Here is a 19,519-nt window from a genome sequence, read left to right as displayed (position 1 = left end):
TACGGTATTTGAGAAAGTCTAGGCTTCAGAACCGAAGCATTTCCTCGAATTTTTACTAGCCGAGTAATTGGATCTAGAATATATCCCTTTTAGAATAGTACGGGAATGAAGATAACTAATTTATATCATCTTCGGCATCTGCCCATGGTTTATAATTACGAGATCTATCCCAAAATATCTATCTTTTATCTAATCGTATCTTTTCAAACTTATCCACGTTTAGTATTAGCAGTAATGAAAAAATAATATGTCTTAAAAATCAGATACATGTATTCAATTGTCGATCATTAATATTGCGATATATCTGATACTTAGTGATTCATATAATAGAGATTATAACAGCGGTTTATATTTTATATTATGCTGGTACAATCAGAAATAATAAAAAATATATATATATAATATCATATTGGAAGATTCTTTGTTGAGTCTTGTGGTATTTATAACAAATATGCCTGTATAGTTTTAGATTCATGTTCAAATATGACTCCATATCTGTCTTTTCAAGGATGTTATAGATGGAAAAATTAATTTACATCAATTTATCATCGTTAATTTTTATATTAGAAATTCGTAGCATTTTTACCAAACATAAAATAAAGTTTCAAAAATAAAATATTTATGACGCTACATATAAGCCTCAATGGCTCTAGTCGTAGTCGTAGTTTTTAATGTAGTGTTTCTGCTTCACTTGTCTACTAGTGTCTATTTGTCATTTGTTATGATGTGATCTTATGATTAAATTATTGCATCGCTCGCTTTTTTTTAATTTTATAGGAATTTTTTGGAGCAAATATTTGGTTGAACATCGAAGAGTTTAATTAACTTAGGTAAGAGTGCAACGATATTTTCAAATTATTTCCATGTATTATGACATTTTCTGATGTTTTCATCTGGCTAAAATTATAAACATTGTTTCTTTAAAAACTCGTAATTGATTTAGATTTCATTATGCTATCGCTGATATCATCTTCAAATTAGAATGACTAAGAAAAATTCATACATGTGTTGTTGTTTGTAATCATTAAATATATATTTCCTTGATAAAGAATAAATTTATTTTACAGAAACTTTAATTAGGTAGCTTTTTAATTTAGTAATAGCGCACATATAGAAATGACATTTTTGTCATTTCGTGGCACTTATTTAGTACTGCATATATTCATTGTTTATGATATTAAGATTAAAATTATTTTTTCATGAATGGATTTAAACGATTGTTATTGAAAATTATTTTGTTTTATGACGCGAATTTAAAACTTTTATTGACAGCTCAAGACATATTTTTAACAGTTAGAACAAAAACTTTGAACTTTATTAAGTTAAAAGCATAATTGTTATTTTACTTTTTCTGACTTTTTGCAGTTTTATTGTTTTGCAATATTTTCCTCAAAATGCCCAGTATTAAGACCAGTATTTGATTATTTATCAAATATAATTTTTGCCAATATAAACAAGTTTGAGAACTTTTGACAATTTAAAATATTGTGTAACATTAAAACTTTATAAGAATTTCATACTGATGATATTCATATCTTATTTTAATTTCTTAAGTACTTGTGTTGGCAGATTATCTTATCATTTTTTTTTTTTTTTGTAGACTAAAAGTAATGAATATAAATGATTTTTAGAAAATATAATCCATTTAAAATTAAAAAAAAATATGATAATATTTGTTACTTTAAATTGCTTATAAATTAAGGTCATTTGATATTTTAAAAAATTAAATATATAAAGAATTTCTTTTAAAGTTTCTTATTTAAGAATTTATTTTTAAAATGTAATTTTTCCATTGTAATTTAAATTTTAAATATTTTGCTGAAATGTGTTGAACTTATAATGTAACCTCGGTTTGTTTAGCAAACAACAACAGGTCAGAAATTGTTTAACTTATGTCTAATATAAGATAATTACTGTATTTCAAAATTATACATGTAGGATAAATCAGTAGTCTTTGTTATATGGTGATTTCGTTTATTTTAATTATGACTATTATTAAATATAGAACTTAATAAATTTCTCAATATAATATCTAAATTTAAGAATAAAAAATAAAAATATAAATTGCTATGTAAAAAATAACTATGGATTGATAAACTACCCCACTTTACACTAAATAAAAAAATTTGATAATATAATGAAAAAAAATTAGGTAAAATTGTCTGATGTTCTTAAGAACAAACAGCAAGGTAAAAAAAAAAAGTGTAGTACATGCTCACTTTATATTTAATGTAAAATATTTTGAAGTTGTAAAGAAACTCTATCCTTGACGCATTTAACCTTTTTATAAATGGATTCATTGCATTCTCTTTGTTTCATATTGTAAAACATTGTTTGAACTGATTTGATTCATCCATAAATTAATTTTATTTTAGTTTTATGGAATAGTTTTATAGATTTAAAATCCTTAGTGTAGTTAAATATATTATGTTCTGTTTCAAAGCTACACAAAAGCTATTTTAGGATAGATATTGCAATTTTGATTGATCATATGACAACATTTTTACTGATACCTTTTACGAAATTTCTGCACTACTGTTGCTGAAGGAATTGGCAGGATCAGAAAGCAGTAAATTCCCAAACAGTATTTGTTAAGCAAATATTTTATTGTAATTTAAATAACATAAATGGAAATCTTTGAAAAATGTCATATAAGAGAATTAAAAGGAAATCTTGGGTGCATTGTTGATTACATTTTTTTTTTTCTTCATCTTTTTAAAATGTAAAATAATCATCTTTTTAAAATCGTGAAATGTCAAAAATGAATTTGGATCAAATAAAGTGGGTCGTTAGTCACTTCTAATTTTGACTTTATTCAAATACGTTGATTATTTAAGTTTTGAATTATTGGAAACTAGAAGATAATTTTTAATCTTGAAAATTCATATGCTGCTTAATGAGAGCTAAGATGTCCTTTGATCTGGCAAATTGTGGTGCATTATCACAATCTTAATAAATTAGCTTTTTTCCCAAAAATTTTTTTAAAAAAAATCACTTTTCCTCGTAAATAGAATTATGTAATCATGTTTCCAATTAGGAATGTGTAAAATAACCTTGAAATTTTAGAAAAATAGGCTGTACTTTTTGTTGTCTTTTTATTGCTTATAAATATAGTTTTAACAAAATTGTTTGGACTTAAAAATGTTCATTAAAATTTGCGAAATCTCTGTTTTAAATTCTTTTTATTTATTATTAATTACCTTTGGTGACCAGTTAGTTTGCTGAAATTAATAGTTTCTAAAACTTATATATGTAACATTATTTTATGTGAAGCATGATGCAGTTTGAAGACAGTGAAGATACTTTTAATTTTGTGGCGTTGTTTTATTTCATTTTGAAGAAGCAGGCATATGTACAAGCGATGAGCACACATAAAGAAACAGAAAAGGAATGAGGAAAAAGCTCTTGGACATTTTATCCCTGGTCTTATTATATAACCTATGATTTTGATAGGGAAAACATTTCTTCATAGGGCTATTATATTATGAGATTTCGATAGGGATTTTCGTTACACACGGAGAAGGCAGGGGAAACACAGGGAGATTTTAAAAAAGAATTTGCCTCATCAGCGGTATTTTGTCTCTTTATGCACAGTGAGGGAAAGTTAGATTTTAGCTGATTCAGCAATTTAAAAAAGCTTCTCTTGAATTAATTAAGTAGAGACAGTGGAATTGGATCACGAAATAAGAGAATATTTTAGAATGAAGTTACTATGGGCTAAATTAAAATAAAATCTTGAAAATTAATTAAATTGAAATTAGAGTTAAAATATCATTACATATATATTTTTAGTTTCTTGGTGTTAATGACTTCTATAGCAAAATATTTTTAAACTTCAAATTTATTTAAATACTAAATTTCCTTCCATGTGCATTAAGGATAAATATTGAATTATATTATTTATAGGCATCTTAAGATAAACTATATGATTTTTGTACTTTTATGTTTACCACGTAAACATAAAATATGTAATGTAATATAAACATAAATGTGTCTTAATGTATTTTAAACCATTTCACAGTAGGAAAAATGTCATTTGTGTCATTATAGTTGCTAATTAAAAATTGTAATATTGAACTAAACTCTCATTCCAATGGTATAAATTGCTCGAAATATTGGTAAAATACGAGTCGAACAGATGATTAATATAAATGAATGTATAATCCAATTCAAGATAATAAACTTTAATCTGGTTTAGCAATCAATTAACAATGATTACAACGGTGAACTAAATACATTTTGGTGACTGCCTAGGAAATAAATTATTATAAGCATATATATATATATAAAAACAGCAATAATAAATGATTTTTCGCACTGAATTTTTCTTAAGAGATTTAATAATTGATTTTGTGCAGGCCACCATTCTTATGAATTCCAGCATAGTTTTAGAACCATTCTAAGATATTTTTTGAACAGTCTTTTTTTTTCAAAAAGATTTTCCATAGCATGCATTGATATTAGCTTTCTTTTAAGCATAAGATTTTTGTATATGACAGCTCAACATTGATCAGTTAAAAAAAATTGGAACTTGAGAATTGAACTTTATTATATACTATCTGCCTTTGGCGACCAGCCGGTTCACCAATCTTAATGCTCGTAAAAATTTAATAATTAAATATTTTATGTAACTCTTATTTTAATAGTTTCTTAATCAAAATATTTTAAAACTTCAAATTTTGATAGTCATATAATTCACTCATAATATTATAAAAGCCTTCAGCCATAATGTAATATGTATCTCTCTAATTTTCTTTAGCTCCCATAGAATTTATGCTTTAAATTAAAGTGGAAATTATTAAATTGCAATTAATATAATAATATTTTTTACTGAAACAAAGCATTTTTTAATAATATGATTATTAAAAACTGAGTCACTGAACATTTAAATTTTATGGGCACTAAAGAATATCTTTCTTAATTTATGTAATATCTCAAAAATTTGTCAACAAAATTTTCTCAGATTCATCATGAACAGATAGATTAATTAACAATGTTTAATTTTAAATGCATCAAACATTAAGAAAATAAACAGAATCATTTAAAATAATGGTCAGAAACAGGTAAGCCTAACCTCATTAGCGTTGGGGGGAAAAAAACTGAAGCCTTACTCATTTGGCATTGAGAAATGAAGATTTTTTTGGCATGGAAGTTAGTTTTTAATTAATAATTAAAATTTTAATTAAAAAAAAATTTAAAAAGGACCCCTGGTGCAGATTTCTGACCTCCAAGGTATACATATACTAAATTTGGTAGCTATAAGTCAAATGGTCTGGTCTGTAGAGTGCCGACACACACACATAGCTTTATTATAAATATAGATATCCAGATACTACTAACAATTCAAAATGAATTGAAATGAAATTAGAGTAAGTAAAACCACAATGAAGCCAACAAGTATTTTTATAGGAGGCAGGCCCAAATTTAGGTGGAGTGATCACTTGAAAATAATAATAAACATTTTTAAAGATTATCAAATAGAACATTTTTTAAAAAGAAAAGATGCCTCAGAGGGAATTCTCAAGTAATCTAAAGCCCCACATTAGATTCCTATATTGGAATTCCCATAAAGGAAAGTGTATCTATTGTTAGTGCAAAATATATTTTTTGAGTATATATATATATATATAGAGAGAGGCAGGAGGGTATATTTACTGATCATATAACAATACAATAATATGTTGTAATATGTTGTTTGAATACATGATAAAATTTGTTTTATCTTTTAGTTAGTTTGTTTGTTTTAAATTTTATTTATTACTATTTCTTAAAATATGATTTAAAAAATGAAGTATTTAAGATTGTTATTTAAAGCTTTTAAATATATAATTGTGTATATTCATCAGATTTTTTCCTCCTCTGTAGGATATTCTAATAAATTCATCATAAATATTCACAATGTCTACTATATTTGGTTGGACTTCTACAACATTTGATAAGCTATTTGGTGAGTATTAATTATGTTTTTAATCAAGGTTTTTTTTTTAATTCAAAGGAACTGACATTATTTAATATATATATATATATATATATATATATATATATATATATGTTGGCAACAGACATGTTTTGAGGGGAACTGTTTTTTGGTGCATTTTAATTTTTTAATTGCTTTTTAGGATATTAAATTTTAATTTGAAATTTTGCATTATTAATCACTATATAGCATCTTTTAAAATTTAAATTGGTTGATGTAGAATACCAATAATGAACATTATTTTTTTGTTATAATGGATTGTAAATAATAATATTTTTTTTGTTATGTTTCTTGGTTTCATGTTTATTTCTTTTTCAAAATATTCTTTTGAGAAAGGCTTTTATGTCAGGAGATTCCTTTTATGTACTTGTTTTGCAAATAATGCATCTGATAACTTTGAGCTGTGAAAAAAAAATTCTGTCCAGTGAACTTTATTATCAGATTTGTAATCAAGAGTCAATTGTGTCAATTTGTAATCAAAGAAAAATTTCTTTTTATGTGTGAGGAATAAAAAAGTATATATATATATATATATATATATATATATATATATATATATTTGAGATTACAGAGATGAGCAGATTTTTGAGATTACAATGACTTGCATGTGGTAAGAGTTCTATTTCAGGTTTTGATTTCATTAAAAATATTTCAGATATACAATAGGTGTACATGATGTGGAAATTTATTGAGATTGGAGGATTGAAAAAGGTTCCAGTTGTAAAATGCTTCTTGTAAACTAATAATAGTTTAGAAGAATAAATTTCATATCCAGTGACCTTTATATTACCTGAAAGTGGGATTTCACTTCAAATAAATTTCAGTATTATGCTTTGGATTTTTGATATTTAAAAAATAAACAGCACCTTATAAATTACCATAGTTTCCCCACAAAAATAATACAGAAAATAATTGTCATTAAAATAGTAGTTTAAAAAAGCAAGGGAAGTAGTTTGAAATAGTATTTTTTTTTTTTTATGAGTATACTTAAAAATTTTCCAAAATTGGGATTTCTTTAAACATTAAGTAACTTGATTTATAATTTTTCACATTATAGAAAAAGCAACCAGCCATTTATTGTTAGAACCTGACTGGGAAAGCATTATACAGATTGCTGACTGTATTCGGCAAGGAGATGTACAGTAAGTATTTCTTTTAAATGTATCAAAATTATCTGTAATATAATAATCATGCAATTCATTAGAAAAGTATTTATATAAACTAGTCTATGTAATGTTAATTATATTACATGGAATAATTTTAATTTATTATTTTGACTGAGTATTATAATATCTAAAAATTTTGGATCCCATATATTTTTGTTAGAGGTTAAATTATAAATGAAGTAATCTTTATAGTACAGCATGTTGTATGACAGTGATTTGGCCTAATAAACTGTAATTAGAGGTGACTGAGTTTTTCAAATTAATTTTAGTTTGACCATTATTTTAGTTTTCTCTCATTTTATCCTATTCTAAAACCAAAGTATAAATTTGATAGGAAAAAAAAGTGAGAGAAATTTCCAATATCCTTTCAAATGTTCTTTCAATTTTTTTATTTTTTATAATTATTATTTTTTTTACTTTCATTATTATTTGGCAGAAATCACTGTTTTTCTAATTATTAGTAAATAATTTATTTGCAGTTTTTAATAATGAAGATTTTTTTGCCTCTTAAAAATCTGAGTATTTTAATGATTATTTTTAAGCCTAATTAATATAAAACCATATTTATTTATTTTTACTTCGGTTTTTGTTTAATTTATGGCTTTTATCTTTACATCACACAATTATGTCTCTTTTATCTGTTCACCATTCAATGAGACAAACTCAATCATTTGGTTTTAGATTATAGATTGTTTGTCTGCAAACATTTCAATTGCATTTAAATGTACTAATAACAATTTTAAATTTCATACATACATTTTTTTAGCATAATTGACGATTAAATTTATTAATATTTTTTCAGGCCAAAATATGTGGTTTCATGTATTAAGAAAAAATTATATGCAACTAATCCACATGTTGTTTTATATACATTACAGGTATGAAGCTTTCCTATTTTCAGTAAATGTAAATATTGCATCATTGTATATTATGACTATTCATCATTATTTTATTAAAGTTGATTTTTTATATAGCACTATCATTTACAAGTTAAATTTCAATAATTTTTAAATAAAAAAAATATTTATTGAGAAAAACAAATTTTATATTTGATTCAATACTCTTTAGTGATACAAAAATGTTGTGTAATTTTAAATTTTTATATTGTAATTTAAACCATATGATCATATAGCACACATAGCATGAATTGTTATATATAATTATGTATTCTAATTATATACTCTGATTCTTAAAGTGACCTAAATATTCCTTCAGGGTTTAAAAAAATTAACGTTGTTCAATATTTTATATAAAAAAGAATTTACAATTGTTTCAGTACAAAATTTAATTAGTTATTTGCTGCTAAGTGAAAACATTAACTTAAATTCAGTATTTGCATTCTTTTTCACTTTTGTATTATGTTCTTTGTATTGTTTTATGCACTTTGCATTATGTAAAGGTGTAACTATTCTCTTAAAAAGATAACTAAATATCAATGTTTAACTTCTGCAAATTATTTCTTTGAAAGAAATATTGAAACCATAATAATAACAATAAAAATATCTGAATTATTTTATAATGTATATTTATTTATCTTTCAGTGGGTTAGTATATTTTTGGACGTGGTTGAAAAATAATATTCATGTCAAAATTATTTTTTATGCAGGTTTTGGAATCATGCATGAAGAATTGTGGAAGTCTGATTCATGCAGAAGTTGCTACCCGACCATTTATGGAAGAACTGAAAGATCTAGTTAAAGTAAATTATCCTTAATGATTATTTTTTTTCTTCATTTCAGTATTTCTTATATTCTATTCATATAGAAAATGTTTCATACTTCAGCCTGAAGAATGATTAACCTTTCTGATCTGCAATGTGATGTGGCATCAATAGAATATGCTGCTTTCATATGCATTTCTACTTTTGATTTGGTCTGGAGATGGTTTGATGGCTAACATGATCTGGATGTAAAAGAATAATTTAAATTAATTTTGGAATTTTAAATATGTACAGCTTATTCGGTTGTTGTTTTTTTTACAAATAATAATTTGATACACAAAGGGTTAATTTATTATAAAATTATGTTTATTTCCTGTTATTTTATGAATAAAATGCAATATTTTATTTCATTCAGATTTTTATATTTTATCGGGAAAAAACTAATAGCAATGCTATCTAATGTGAAAAATAAAAAGCATGCAATTTTTTTTTCATAAACAAAACTAATATCATGTATTATTTTCTGTTTTTTAGACAACAACAAATGAAAATGTCAGAAATAGAATTTTGGAATTAATACAAGTTTGGGCTCATGTATTTCGTAATGAGCCAAAGTATAGAGCAGTACAAGATGTTTTTAATATGCTAAAAATGGAAGGTAAAGTAATTCTTCTAGTACTCTTTTGATCTACTTTGATTTTTTAATATAAAATGAGTTAAAAATTTTTATATACCTCTTTAAATTAGCAGATGCATAACATTTTTAAAAACAAAACATTATTTTCTTATTACAAATGTTATATATTTTTTTTTCCAATGCAGGTTACAAATTACAAGCTTTGAAGGAAAGTGATGCAATGTTTGTTGCCGATACAGCTCCTGAGTGGGCTGATGGAAGCTGCTGCCATCGTTGCAGGACACAGTTTACAGTTGTTCAAAGAAAGGTATCATGCTGCTATTTTAATTTTTTGCATAACATTTTCATGAAGCAGGTATGAAAATGCTGTTGAATTTTAGGTTTGAATACCATATTATTATAATTTAAAAATAATGTTTTATTGTTTATGTACATGTTTAAAAACTTTTCAATCACAGACAATTTAGAAATAGAAACAATTAAAATCTATGTTTTGAAGTACAATACACACTGAGTGTTTGGTTTGTGACTATCTGGCTTTTAAACTCTTCAGCTTAGTTTTCTTTTATCGAAATTAAATGAGAAAGGCAAATCATCTGTTAAGGACCTTTTAAAACATAAAAACTGTAAATTTTGACTCTTATCTTAGTGTTACCATTTCATATCTGTGTAATCATTTATCAGTAAAAAATGAAATCAGTTTGAGCCAGTTTTCTTAAGATTCGATTTACATTAATGTTTAGTTTATGTTTCCTTCAATTTAAGTTAGGCATTACAGCATTTATGTTAAAATGTGAACATTTTATATCCTTTAACTTACTTTTTCTCTAATAAATTCTTAAACTGTATATAAACATATATAAATTGTTAGTACAGAGCCTTCTATTTTAACTCAACACTTTACCAGCCACTACTTTTTTGATTCACCGGACTGCGGCTGCATTCATATTGAGATAAGTGGAGTTCTTAGTACTCAATAAGAAGTGAGAAAATATGTATTATTATAGTGAGTTTTGGTATAAAAACTTCTAGTATTAGTGGGCAAAGATATTAATTCATAGAGTTCTGGCATTTTTATTATCTGCCTTGCTCTTCCCCTTCATTAGGCTGAATACTCGGGAGTGTACTGTGACTACTTTTGTTATGTTATTGAATGGTATATAAAGACTTATTATGTTTCAAAAAATTCTTAAGAATACTTGAATAATTTTAGAAGTTTTGTATAGATTAGCAAAATCATTTTCTAACTTTAGTAGATTTTTTGAAACTTTTATGTGTTAGTGTGACTGTTTAAATCTCTTCCAAAATTATAGTAGTTGTAGCCATACGTAGAAAACACATTTGTAAAATGAAATTAACTTTCAGCATCATTGTCGAAATTGTGGTCAAATTTTCTGTCAAAAATGCTCTTCTCGGAGTTGTCCAATTCCTCGTTTTGGAATAGAAAAAGATGTAAGAGTTTGTGAAGGTTGCTGGGAGAAGCTTAGCAAGTAAGTTTTCTATGCTTTACATAAAATAAAATATTTACTGAAATATGCAGTTGTAAAAGTGAGCAATAAAATTAAATTTTTAAATATGATTGCCTGATCTAATTTTGCATTCTTTTGTAATATCATGAAAAGCTATTTATGCTAAATATTTTTTCTTTTGCTAATTAAACAAAAATTAAATCTTTGCTTTTCAGCTATTTTGCTTTAAATAATTAATTTTATGTCAAAAATGCATTATAACTGAATTTATATTTAAAAAAATTTTTTTAGACCTCAAACAACAGTTCCAAAATCGGTGTCACCTAATCCAGAGCAGTCGCCTACATCCAGTGCTCAGGTATACTATAAATTGTTTCTTGTTAATTGTTTACATTACTTATAAAGGGTAATCAAATTATATTGTAAAGCTTTGTAAGCCATCAGTTCAATTAAAGAAGTGAATTTGCTTATTATATGTATTATATGAAATAAATTATTAAAAGTACTAAAATCAGTTTCTTATTTTTTTAAATAGTTGGCATTTCATGTCAGTTCACACAGATTCAAGACATATATTGAATTTTTTTATTCATAATTTGAAGATAAACAAAGCAAAGAAGCAGGAGAAAATATCCAATAAATGCTTTCAAGTTCAAGCACTTTGTTAACTTATCTGATTAGAGTTCAAAATGGTAAATATAGAGTAAAGTGCAGTAATGTAGTATCATCTCAAATTAGTCTACATATGGCATCAAAAGAAGATACTAATGTAACTAAACTGAACTACAATTTTAATGTATTTCCAAAAAGTACTCAGCTTTTCACTGCATTTATGCTAAATGTTCATTCCTCCCAGTTGACATTTCATTTGGAATATCTATAGTTATATCAGGTGACTAATTAAGGTTCTAAATATGTACAATAGTATTTCTGTTTTGTTGATTTAATGCAACTATTTATAAAATAAAAAACTAATTTCCAATAATCCATTAAATTTTTTTCTTTGAAATCCCCCTGTTTTGTACAATTTTATCATATTCTATGATATGCAATGACAATCAATTTCATAAATAGAATATTTGCTCTTCATTCTTATAATTCAGCTTTCCTAATACTAGATCTTCAGCTAAATAGCACGGACACCATTTTTATACACACTATTAAGTTTTAATTTACAGCCCAAAATATCATCCCCCCCCCTTTACTACTTTTTCATTGAACAGTGTATATAAGAACAATGCAAAAATGTTTCTAACTTTTCATTTTAAAAAACGATATATCTTTTGAAAGCAGAACTTATTTCTGCTCTACACTATTTTAAAATATATAATTCTCTAAAAATTAAATTTTGAAATAATAAACTAAAATGAAACAATAAAAAAACTAACTAAGCTAAATTACGCTATAGAAAATGTTAAGTTTTTTTAGGTGAATTCAGTGGTTTAAAAATAATGTTTTAAATGTTAACTGAATTTTGAAAATTTTTATTTCTACTATTTTGAATCTATGGGAACATAAAAGCAACTATTATTTGAAAATTATTTTTGGCAGAAAAATATCATTTTATATGAAAAGCAAATAAATGGTTTTTTAAATTGTAAGTTCCAAAAGTGTAATGATTTTTCTATTTTTAATGGATGTGATTATGAGTTCTTCTTCTTATTATTATTATATTCTTAGGATTCTGGTTCAAGGACTAAGAGTGCTGCAGAACTTAAAGAAGAGGAAGATCTACAGTTAGCTCTTGCCTTGTCTCAGAGTGAAGCAGAAACAAAAGAGGTACTAAATTAGAATTTATCAACATGCGATTTAATAAATTTCGTATGCCATTTACTTAATATACTATAGATAAAATGTGTTTATATCCTATGTAGACAAATATGTGATGTTTTAAATCAAAATTACACTTTTTTAGCATTACTTAGGTACATCTTTATGAAGTTTTTGAAATCATAGATTATTAATTATTTTAATGCATAATTTTGCATTAAAAAATAACATATCTCTCACATTGATTTTAATATGTTGATTTGGTCTCTAATATTCCTATAGTATTTATAAAAAAAAAATATTTTTATTCTATATATTAATACTAACTAATACAAAACCTGCTGGAAACAATAAAGTATCAATATATACAACTTTTCTTACGGACTTCTGATATGATTAAGTTTATGTAGCTTCCTTTGTGCGTGTTTTCAATTTTAGAAAATAAAGCATTATCAAGCATGTAACTTATGAGTCCTTTTTAAAAGTTTATTAAATTGGCAGAAAAAACAAAAACAAAACGATAGCTTTTTAACATCAAATAATGTGTGCAAATAAATATTATAAATACATTATCATATATGCACTTCAGATTATTTAATTTCAACAACCAAATAAAAAGTTAAATAGTCTGGAGAAAGTTGAATGTGTGAAAATTTAACATTGGTATACTGGCATTTTATAAACAAACACAGTTTATGTTTATAATTAATATAATCGTCTTGACATCCCCCCCCACATGATTGTGTGAATTTATCATTTATGAAAACTGAATGGAAAGCAGCCAGTGCTATTAATATACATAATTGCTTTTTCCCCCCTATATTTTTTTACATATTAAACTGAAGCTTACATAATTTTTCAAAAATATTATTTCTATTATACTCCTTATTTCATAATTAATTTTTTTCAGAAACAAAAAGCAAAATCCTCTGTGTACTCTTATGCACCTGCTCCTGAGGTATGTATTTTTTTAGATTATTAAATGCTTTACTCTAATTTACTTAATTATACTTTTCAATCAGCCATTGTACTTAAGCAGATAAATAAACATTTTAATGTAGAGATTATTATAATTAGTCAAATATCTAATTTTAGTGGCAGTCTAATTTATATAAGGTTACAAAAGGTAATATCTTTTTATAATGCTTTAACAAGCACCTGTCTTCAGGAAAACGGAAAACATACATTATAGATCTTCATTTTACAATACAGGAATTTTTGTTGGAGTTAACATTTATATGCTATTTTTTTATGTCTATAAAATATAAAAACCTTACCATGTCACCTTAATAGATTAAATTTTACCAATTTTTATCAAATTAATATTTCATTAAATTTTTTCAAAAAATAAACCATTATCAATCAATTTAACTTCCACTTACAAAATAGACTGATAATCCTTTACAACTTGTAGAATGTTTTGTACCTAAACAAAACTTGCTTTGAATCATTTAGTTTTGTAATTCAAATACTTGAAGTTATATTTCTCGAAACATTTCAAATTAAACATACACTTTCAAAATAAAAATGTGAATAAATTATAAAGCCTGATTTTTTTTTTTTTTTATTCTTTATTAAAATTGTATTTAATTTAAGGTTGGTCAAGGTTTTAGAATATGATCATGAATGCATTCTGCTATATTTCCTTCTGTCTAATAAAGCCAGCTATTGAATTAATCTATAAATATAATTGTCAGCTTTAATTATTCAATTATTCTGATATTATAGTTAACTCTGAATGAATGCTATATGTTCCCAAAAGAAATAGCAGCATATCTTGTTCACTAATTAATAAAATTTGTTTGGTAATGAGATTTCTTCTGTGATATCTGATACTGATATGAGTACTTTTTATTGTTAAAACTTGCATTTGTATTAAAGTAATTTTAATGTTTTATATAAATGTATATTTGCGTAGGAAAGTTCTGTATCCGAAAAGAAAAGCTCTCCTGTTGATAGCGAACTCGATCGTTATTTGAATCGCTCCTACTGGGAGTCCAGGCAACAGCAGCAGAAAGAAGACAGAATTATGTCTCCTACTGAAACTCGAAATAGTCCTACTCCAAGTGCTCCTATTTCCAGTTCGGCTCCCACTAATATAAATAATTATGGAAGTCGAGTATCTGAGGTAATTTTTATATTACTTTTAAAAATCTTTCCTTTGTAAGAATGAAAATTTGTGAAAATTCAATATAAAAATATAATTGTAGTAGGTTGGAAAAAGTATTGTATTTATGAGGGGGGGGCCTGGAACTTCTTTTTTTATTATTCTAGTAAATGTATTAGTTTAAAACTTTAATAATGGCTCTTGAAAAACATATTTAATCTATGTATAATTATACTATAGAGTGATGGTTCTGAAGCTATAGGTTACATGGAATACTAGTATAGCTGTGGAAAATTCAAAATCCCCACAATCTATCAATTTTTTTAAAAAATTTTGTACAGAATTAAGACAGACACTTCTTGATTAAAATTCTCAATTAATTCTTCTCCATTAATTAAAATTAATTGAATAGCTGTTTTAAAGTTAATTTCTTTTAGTATATATTTTTGTTTCATTTACTTAATTCTTCTCCAATTTTGGAATATTTAGTAAACTATTCCAGTTAAAAATGGATTATGCTGGCAGACAGAGAAAAGAGGAACAAATCCTGATTTAGAACGTTTTTTAGAAGAAATGACAAATTGTAGTATATCAACTAATTACAATTATTTCCATTGCGATTTTTCTATTTTGTACATTTGAAGTTTTTAAAAATAATTTTAGTATAAATGTTAATTTGCGAAGAGCGGCCAGAAAATTGCTTTGAAATTAATTCCTTTTTTAAATATTAGCTATGATATGTAATGTATTGTTTCAATTAAATATGATTTATTTTTATTTATTTTTTACAGAAGTATCAAAATGGTGAAGTAGATGAACTTACTGATTTTCTTAGTAATCTCCGAACCACCGTTGAAATTTTTGTTAATCGGATGAAAAGCAACTCAAGCAGAGGACGGCCTATTGCTAATGATACTCATGTCCAATCTTTATTCATGAATATTACAAATATGCATTCCCAACTGCTAAAATATATGCAAGAACAAGATGATTTAAGAGGTTTGTTTCATTTAAAGTGCATTTGTTCTTTTTTTTTTAATTATTAATATTTATTTATTTAATGTTTTTATATTTTTTTTCTCTCATTATAATATGATCATGTCTCTTTTGAAACTGCTATGTGAATTAAGAGGGTTTTTAACTTATTCACTTTCAGCTGTGAGGTCTCTCATAGTAAGTATCTAAATTTTACAGGCAATGAATAGGTTAAAATTAGAGTGCAGGAGTGTCCTATATAAAAAATTTTTGTACATTTATTTTAATGTTTTCATTTTAAATATAATTTTATAGTATAATTTCCATTTTAAATTTAAACATAATAATTTTCATGGCACATTAATATAAGTTTTGATGATCTTAAGTTAGATGTCACATATTTTAATATATTAAAATTAAATAATTTATTTGTAAAATATTATATATGACAAAGTAATTGCTAGTTTTTTTTGTATTCACATGCATCATTAAGTATTTCATTCATTATTTATATTTACAGCTATTCTTATTCATGGAATTGTTCTCCTAATACTGTTGACTTTTTCTCTTAATGATTATTTTTTCAAATTGGCAACTTATATGAGTAAGCTTATGTCAAAAAAAAAAAAAAAAAAAAACTTTTTTACAATTTTTTTCATTATAATGACATGTTAAATTAAAACTGTTTTAAAGAACTTAATAATTTCTTTGGAAGAAATGTTTTTCAAATTATTGAGTGCATTTATTTAAGACATGACTTAGGTCAATTTTCAATATTCGACTTAGCTATTAAGAATAATGGTATTTTAAATGGTATACTGGGAAAAAAAAAAAAGGCTGCTCAGTATATTATGCATTTAAATAAAAAGTTAGTAGCTCAAATATATTATATGTAATTAGACACTGAAGATGTGGGTTTGGAATTGGGAAAAATATAATGTAATCATTAATTTTGTGTATTGGGGTTAACTGAGAGACACCTCAAGTATTTTATTAAATAAAATTGTATTCGTGTAACATTTAATCTATATGATCATTAGTCAGTATAAATTACAGTTATATATATATATATATATATATCAAAAATGAATAAATTGAAATTTTTCTTTCTGAATTCCTTAATTAAGTTTTTATATGTAATATATTACATTGAATTCACTAGAGCATTTTTATTCATTTGAAGGGTTGTTAATAAATAAATGATTAGATATATTTGAAAGAAAAACTAAAATGTTATTTATTTCTGCAGCCTATTATGAACGATTACAAGATAAATTAAACCAAGCACGAGATGCAAGGGCAGCTCTGGATGCTTTGCGAGAGGAACACAGAGAAAAATTACGACGAGAAGCAGAAGAAGCTGAACGAATTAGACAAATTCAAATGGCTCAAAAGTTAGAAATTATGAGAAAAAAGAAACAGGTATTTTTTTTTTTTTTTTTTTTTAATATTTAGGTTTGAAGATATAAACATATAAAGTGTTCAAGGATTATTAATAAAAAAAGTGTTTATAATATAGTAAAATCAAAAATTGCTTTCTATTTCTAAAGTAAATTTTCTTAAAAATATAAGAAATCAAATTTTAAAATTTGTATTGATTTTTATAGTTTATCACACAGAAATTTATTTAGCATGTTGTACTATATCATTGAACATCAAATTTGTTATACAATTATTTCAGAATATGTTTTACAAATTTTTCCAACTAATCTGATAAAGGTGCTAAATTGTAATCAATTCTACCTTTCATTGATGTTGTTACCAAGTGACATTAGAATATTCAAATTCTTGAATATTATAACAATTTCAGATTTAATAGCTATATAAATGCTTATCTGTTACAAAACTTTATCAAAAATTAAACTGTATTTAAAATGTAGGATCAATTGCAAAATTTCACATTCCAATTATAGTGTTATTTGACAAATTTCATTGTCTGCATATTTCTTTTTAGGAATATCTGCAATACCAACGACAGCTAGCCTTACAGAGAATGCAAGAACAAGAGAGAGAAATGCAAATGAGACAAGAACAACATAAGCAGCAATATCAGGTTGCACAACAAGGGCCACCATCAGCTTATCCTCCTCAAGCCACTTATGGTCCGCCACCTGCTCAGAATTATACTATGCCTCATAATGGAGGAAACGGTGATATAGCAGCTCAACATCAATACCATGCTCCTTATGATCCACAGCAAATGCCTGGTGATTATCGTCCGCCTTATAACATGCAAGGTCAGACTTTTAAAACTTTTAATACAAATTGCAATCAAACACTGCATTTCAAAACTAAGAAATTCATCAAGTCAAATGGTACATGGTTTAGTAGAGCACTTAGGAATAATGTCACACTTGAAATTACTTTGTAGAGAATATTTTACTTTAAAAAAATGCATCTAATAAGTTTAAAAGAACATAAATTTGATTGAAAATTAGAATTTTTGGCAAGCATCAAACATTTGTTCCATCCATGACACAGTGCTTATGAATCTTTTTCAGTTATCCTTATCCTTTCAGTCAAAGAATTTTGTTACCACTTGATTTCATTTTTTTTTTTTTCTTTTATAAAATAATTGGCACCATTTTTAGCCATAAAATGTTATTCTACTGTATTATTAATGTAAACTGTGATAATTTAAATGGTTTTTCTAAAGCAGTTAATAACAACTATAAATAGAAATCTCTTATTAGAATAATTAACCAATTAACTGTTTTTGACGAGTATACTCATCAGGAATAATAAGTAGTGACAATTTAGTAAAAACTCAAACATATTCGTAAATTTTAAGGTCAAATCAAAATAATAGATTGGCATTTAGCAAAGCATAGTACAGTGCATATTCTCTAACAGCAAATTAAAATCACTTTTTATATTTCTTTTCGTTCATGTGCAAAAAATGTATGTTAGTTTGAGTAAATAAATAAATGTGATTATTGAATTTAAAAAATAAGTCATTTCATTTTATACCTACTCATCATCACTAAATTTTTGTGGCACAATTTAGGTATGTAGAAGTCAAAACAGTTAACCTTGATAATTGCTGCATTCATCTTTGAATTTTCTACCTTCCCTTAAAAATAGCTGAGCATATCCCGACTATCATTATAGAGTTGATGAGATATTAGCAGATAAAAATTGTTGTAAAATTCCAATTTTCCTTCAGTTGTAATATAAACATAAAGGTATGCTTATTATTATTTTTTTTAATTCAGTGCCAGCTTCTTTACCACCCATGCCTCCTGGTGCTCCTTTCCCTCAACAACCTAATGTGCCGACTTCTGTTCCTATGGGTCCACAAATGATGATGCCGCCACCACAGGCTCCCATGCCCTCCCATATGGGCATGATGTCTCAAGGTGTGCCACCCCAAATGATGCAGCAACCTGCTCCTGTAACCAATGTGCCTGATAATATGCAGCAGCAGCAACAACAACAGCCGCCACCACCGCAGCAGCAGCAACAATCTCCACAGCACCAGGCACCTCCGCCTGCACCCAGTTGTGATCCACTCATAGTCTTTGACTGAACAGAACTCATGTTCAAGTTGCAATAGTATTACACTTTTTTTTCTTGTAATAAAACTTTAAATGGATGCTTAGAGAAAGTAATTGAATGTCTGTGATGTATATAATTCTGTAATATTCAATTCTTCCCCTTTTTTAGATGTATTAAAATTTTTAATTTGTAAATCAAAAATGTTTTTCCATTGCTTATTTTTATTATTTCAATTCTTGAATAAAATTGATTAAAAAGTA

At 25.6% G+C, this 19,519-nt stretch overlaps 1 protein-coding gene across 1 annotated transcript; it reads left to right on the top strand.

The window, feature by feature from the left end:
* The first annotated feature begins 684 nt into the window (after positions 1 to 684).
* Positions 685 to 19,519, top strand: LOC129965773 (hepatocyte growth factor-regulated tyrosine kinase substrate-like). The gene is made up of 16 exons (XM_056079948.1): positions 685 to 830; positions 5,866 to 5,947; positions 7,035 to 7,119; positions 7,946 to 8,021; positions 8,750 to 8,842; positions 9,338 to 9,461; positions 9,626 to 9,747; positions 10,806 to 10,930; positions 11,201 to 11,267; positions 12,590 to 12,688; positions 13,590 to 13,637; positions 14,598 to 14,807; positions 15,578 to 15,785; positions 17,011 to 17,183; positions 17,716 to 17,998; positions 18,977 to 19,519. Exons 2-16 carry the CDS (start codon positions 5,899 to 5,901, stop codon positions 19,288 to 19,290), a joined length of 2,076 nt encoding a protein of 691 aa, XP_055935923.1. The 5' UTR covers positions 685 to 830; positions 5,866 to 5,898; the 3' UTR covers positions 19,291 to 19,519.

This window comes from Argiope bruennichi, chromosome 4 (genome assembly GCF_947563725.1).
Source record: "Argiope bruennichi chromosome 4, qqArgBrue1.1, whole genome shotgun sequence".
NCBI lineage: Eukaryota > Metazoa > Arthropoda > Arachnida > Araneae > Araneidae > Argiope > Argiope bruennichi.
Note: the sequence above shows the minus strand (reverse complement) of the source record. Positions and strands in the feature narration are given on the sequence as shown.

Bases quoted from the DNA above. Each gene is read 5' to 3' on its own strand.
- LOC129965773 (XM_056079948.1), top strand. From the start codon at position 5,899: ATGTCTACTATATTTGGTTGGACTTCTACAACATTTGATAAGCTATTT. The intron at 8,843-9,337 runs GTAAATTATCCT...TCTGTTTTTTAG, and splicing joins AACTGAAAGATCTAGTTAAA to ACAACAACAAATGAAAATGT. The intron at 10,931-11,200 runs GTAAGTTTTCTA...AAATTTTTTTAG, and splicing joins TGCTGGGAGAAGCTTAGCAA to ACCTCAAACAACAGTTCCAA.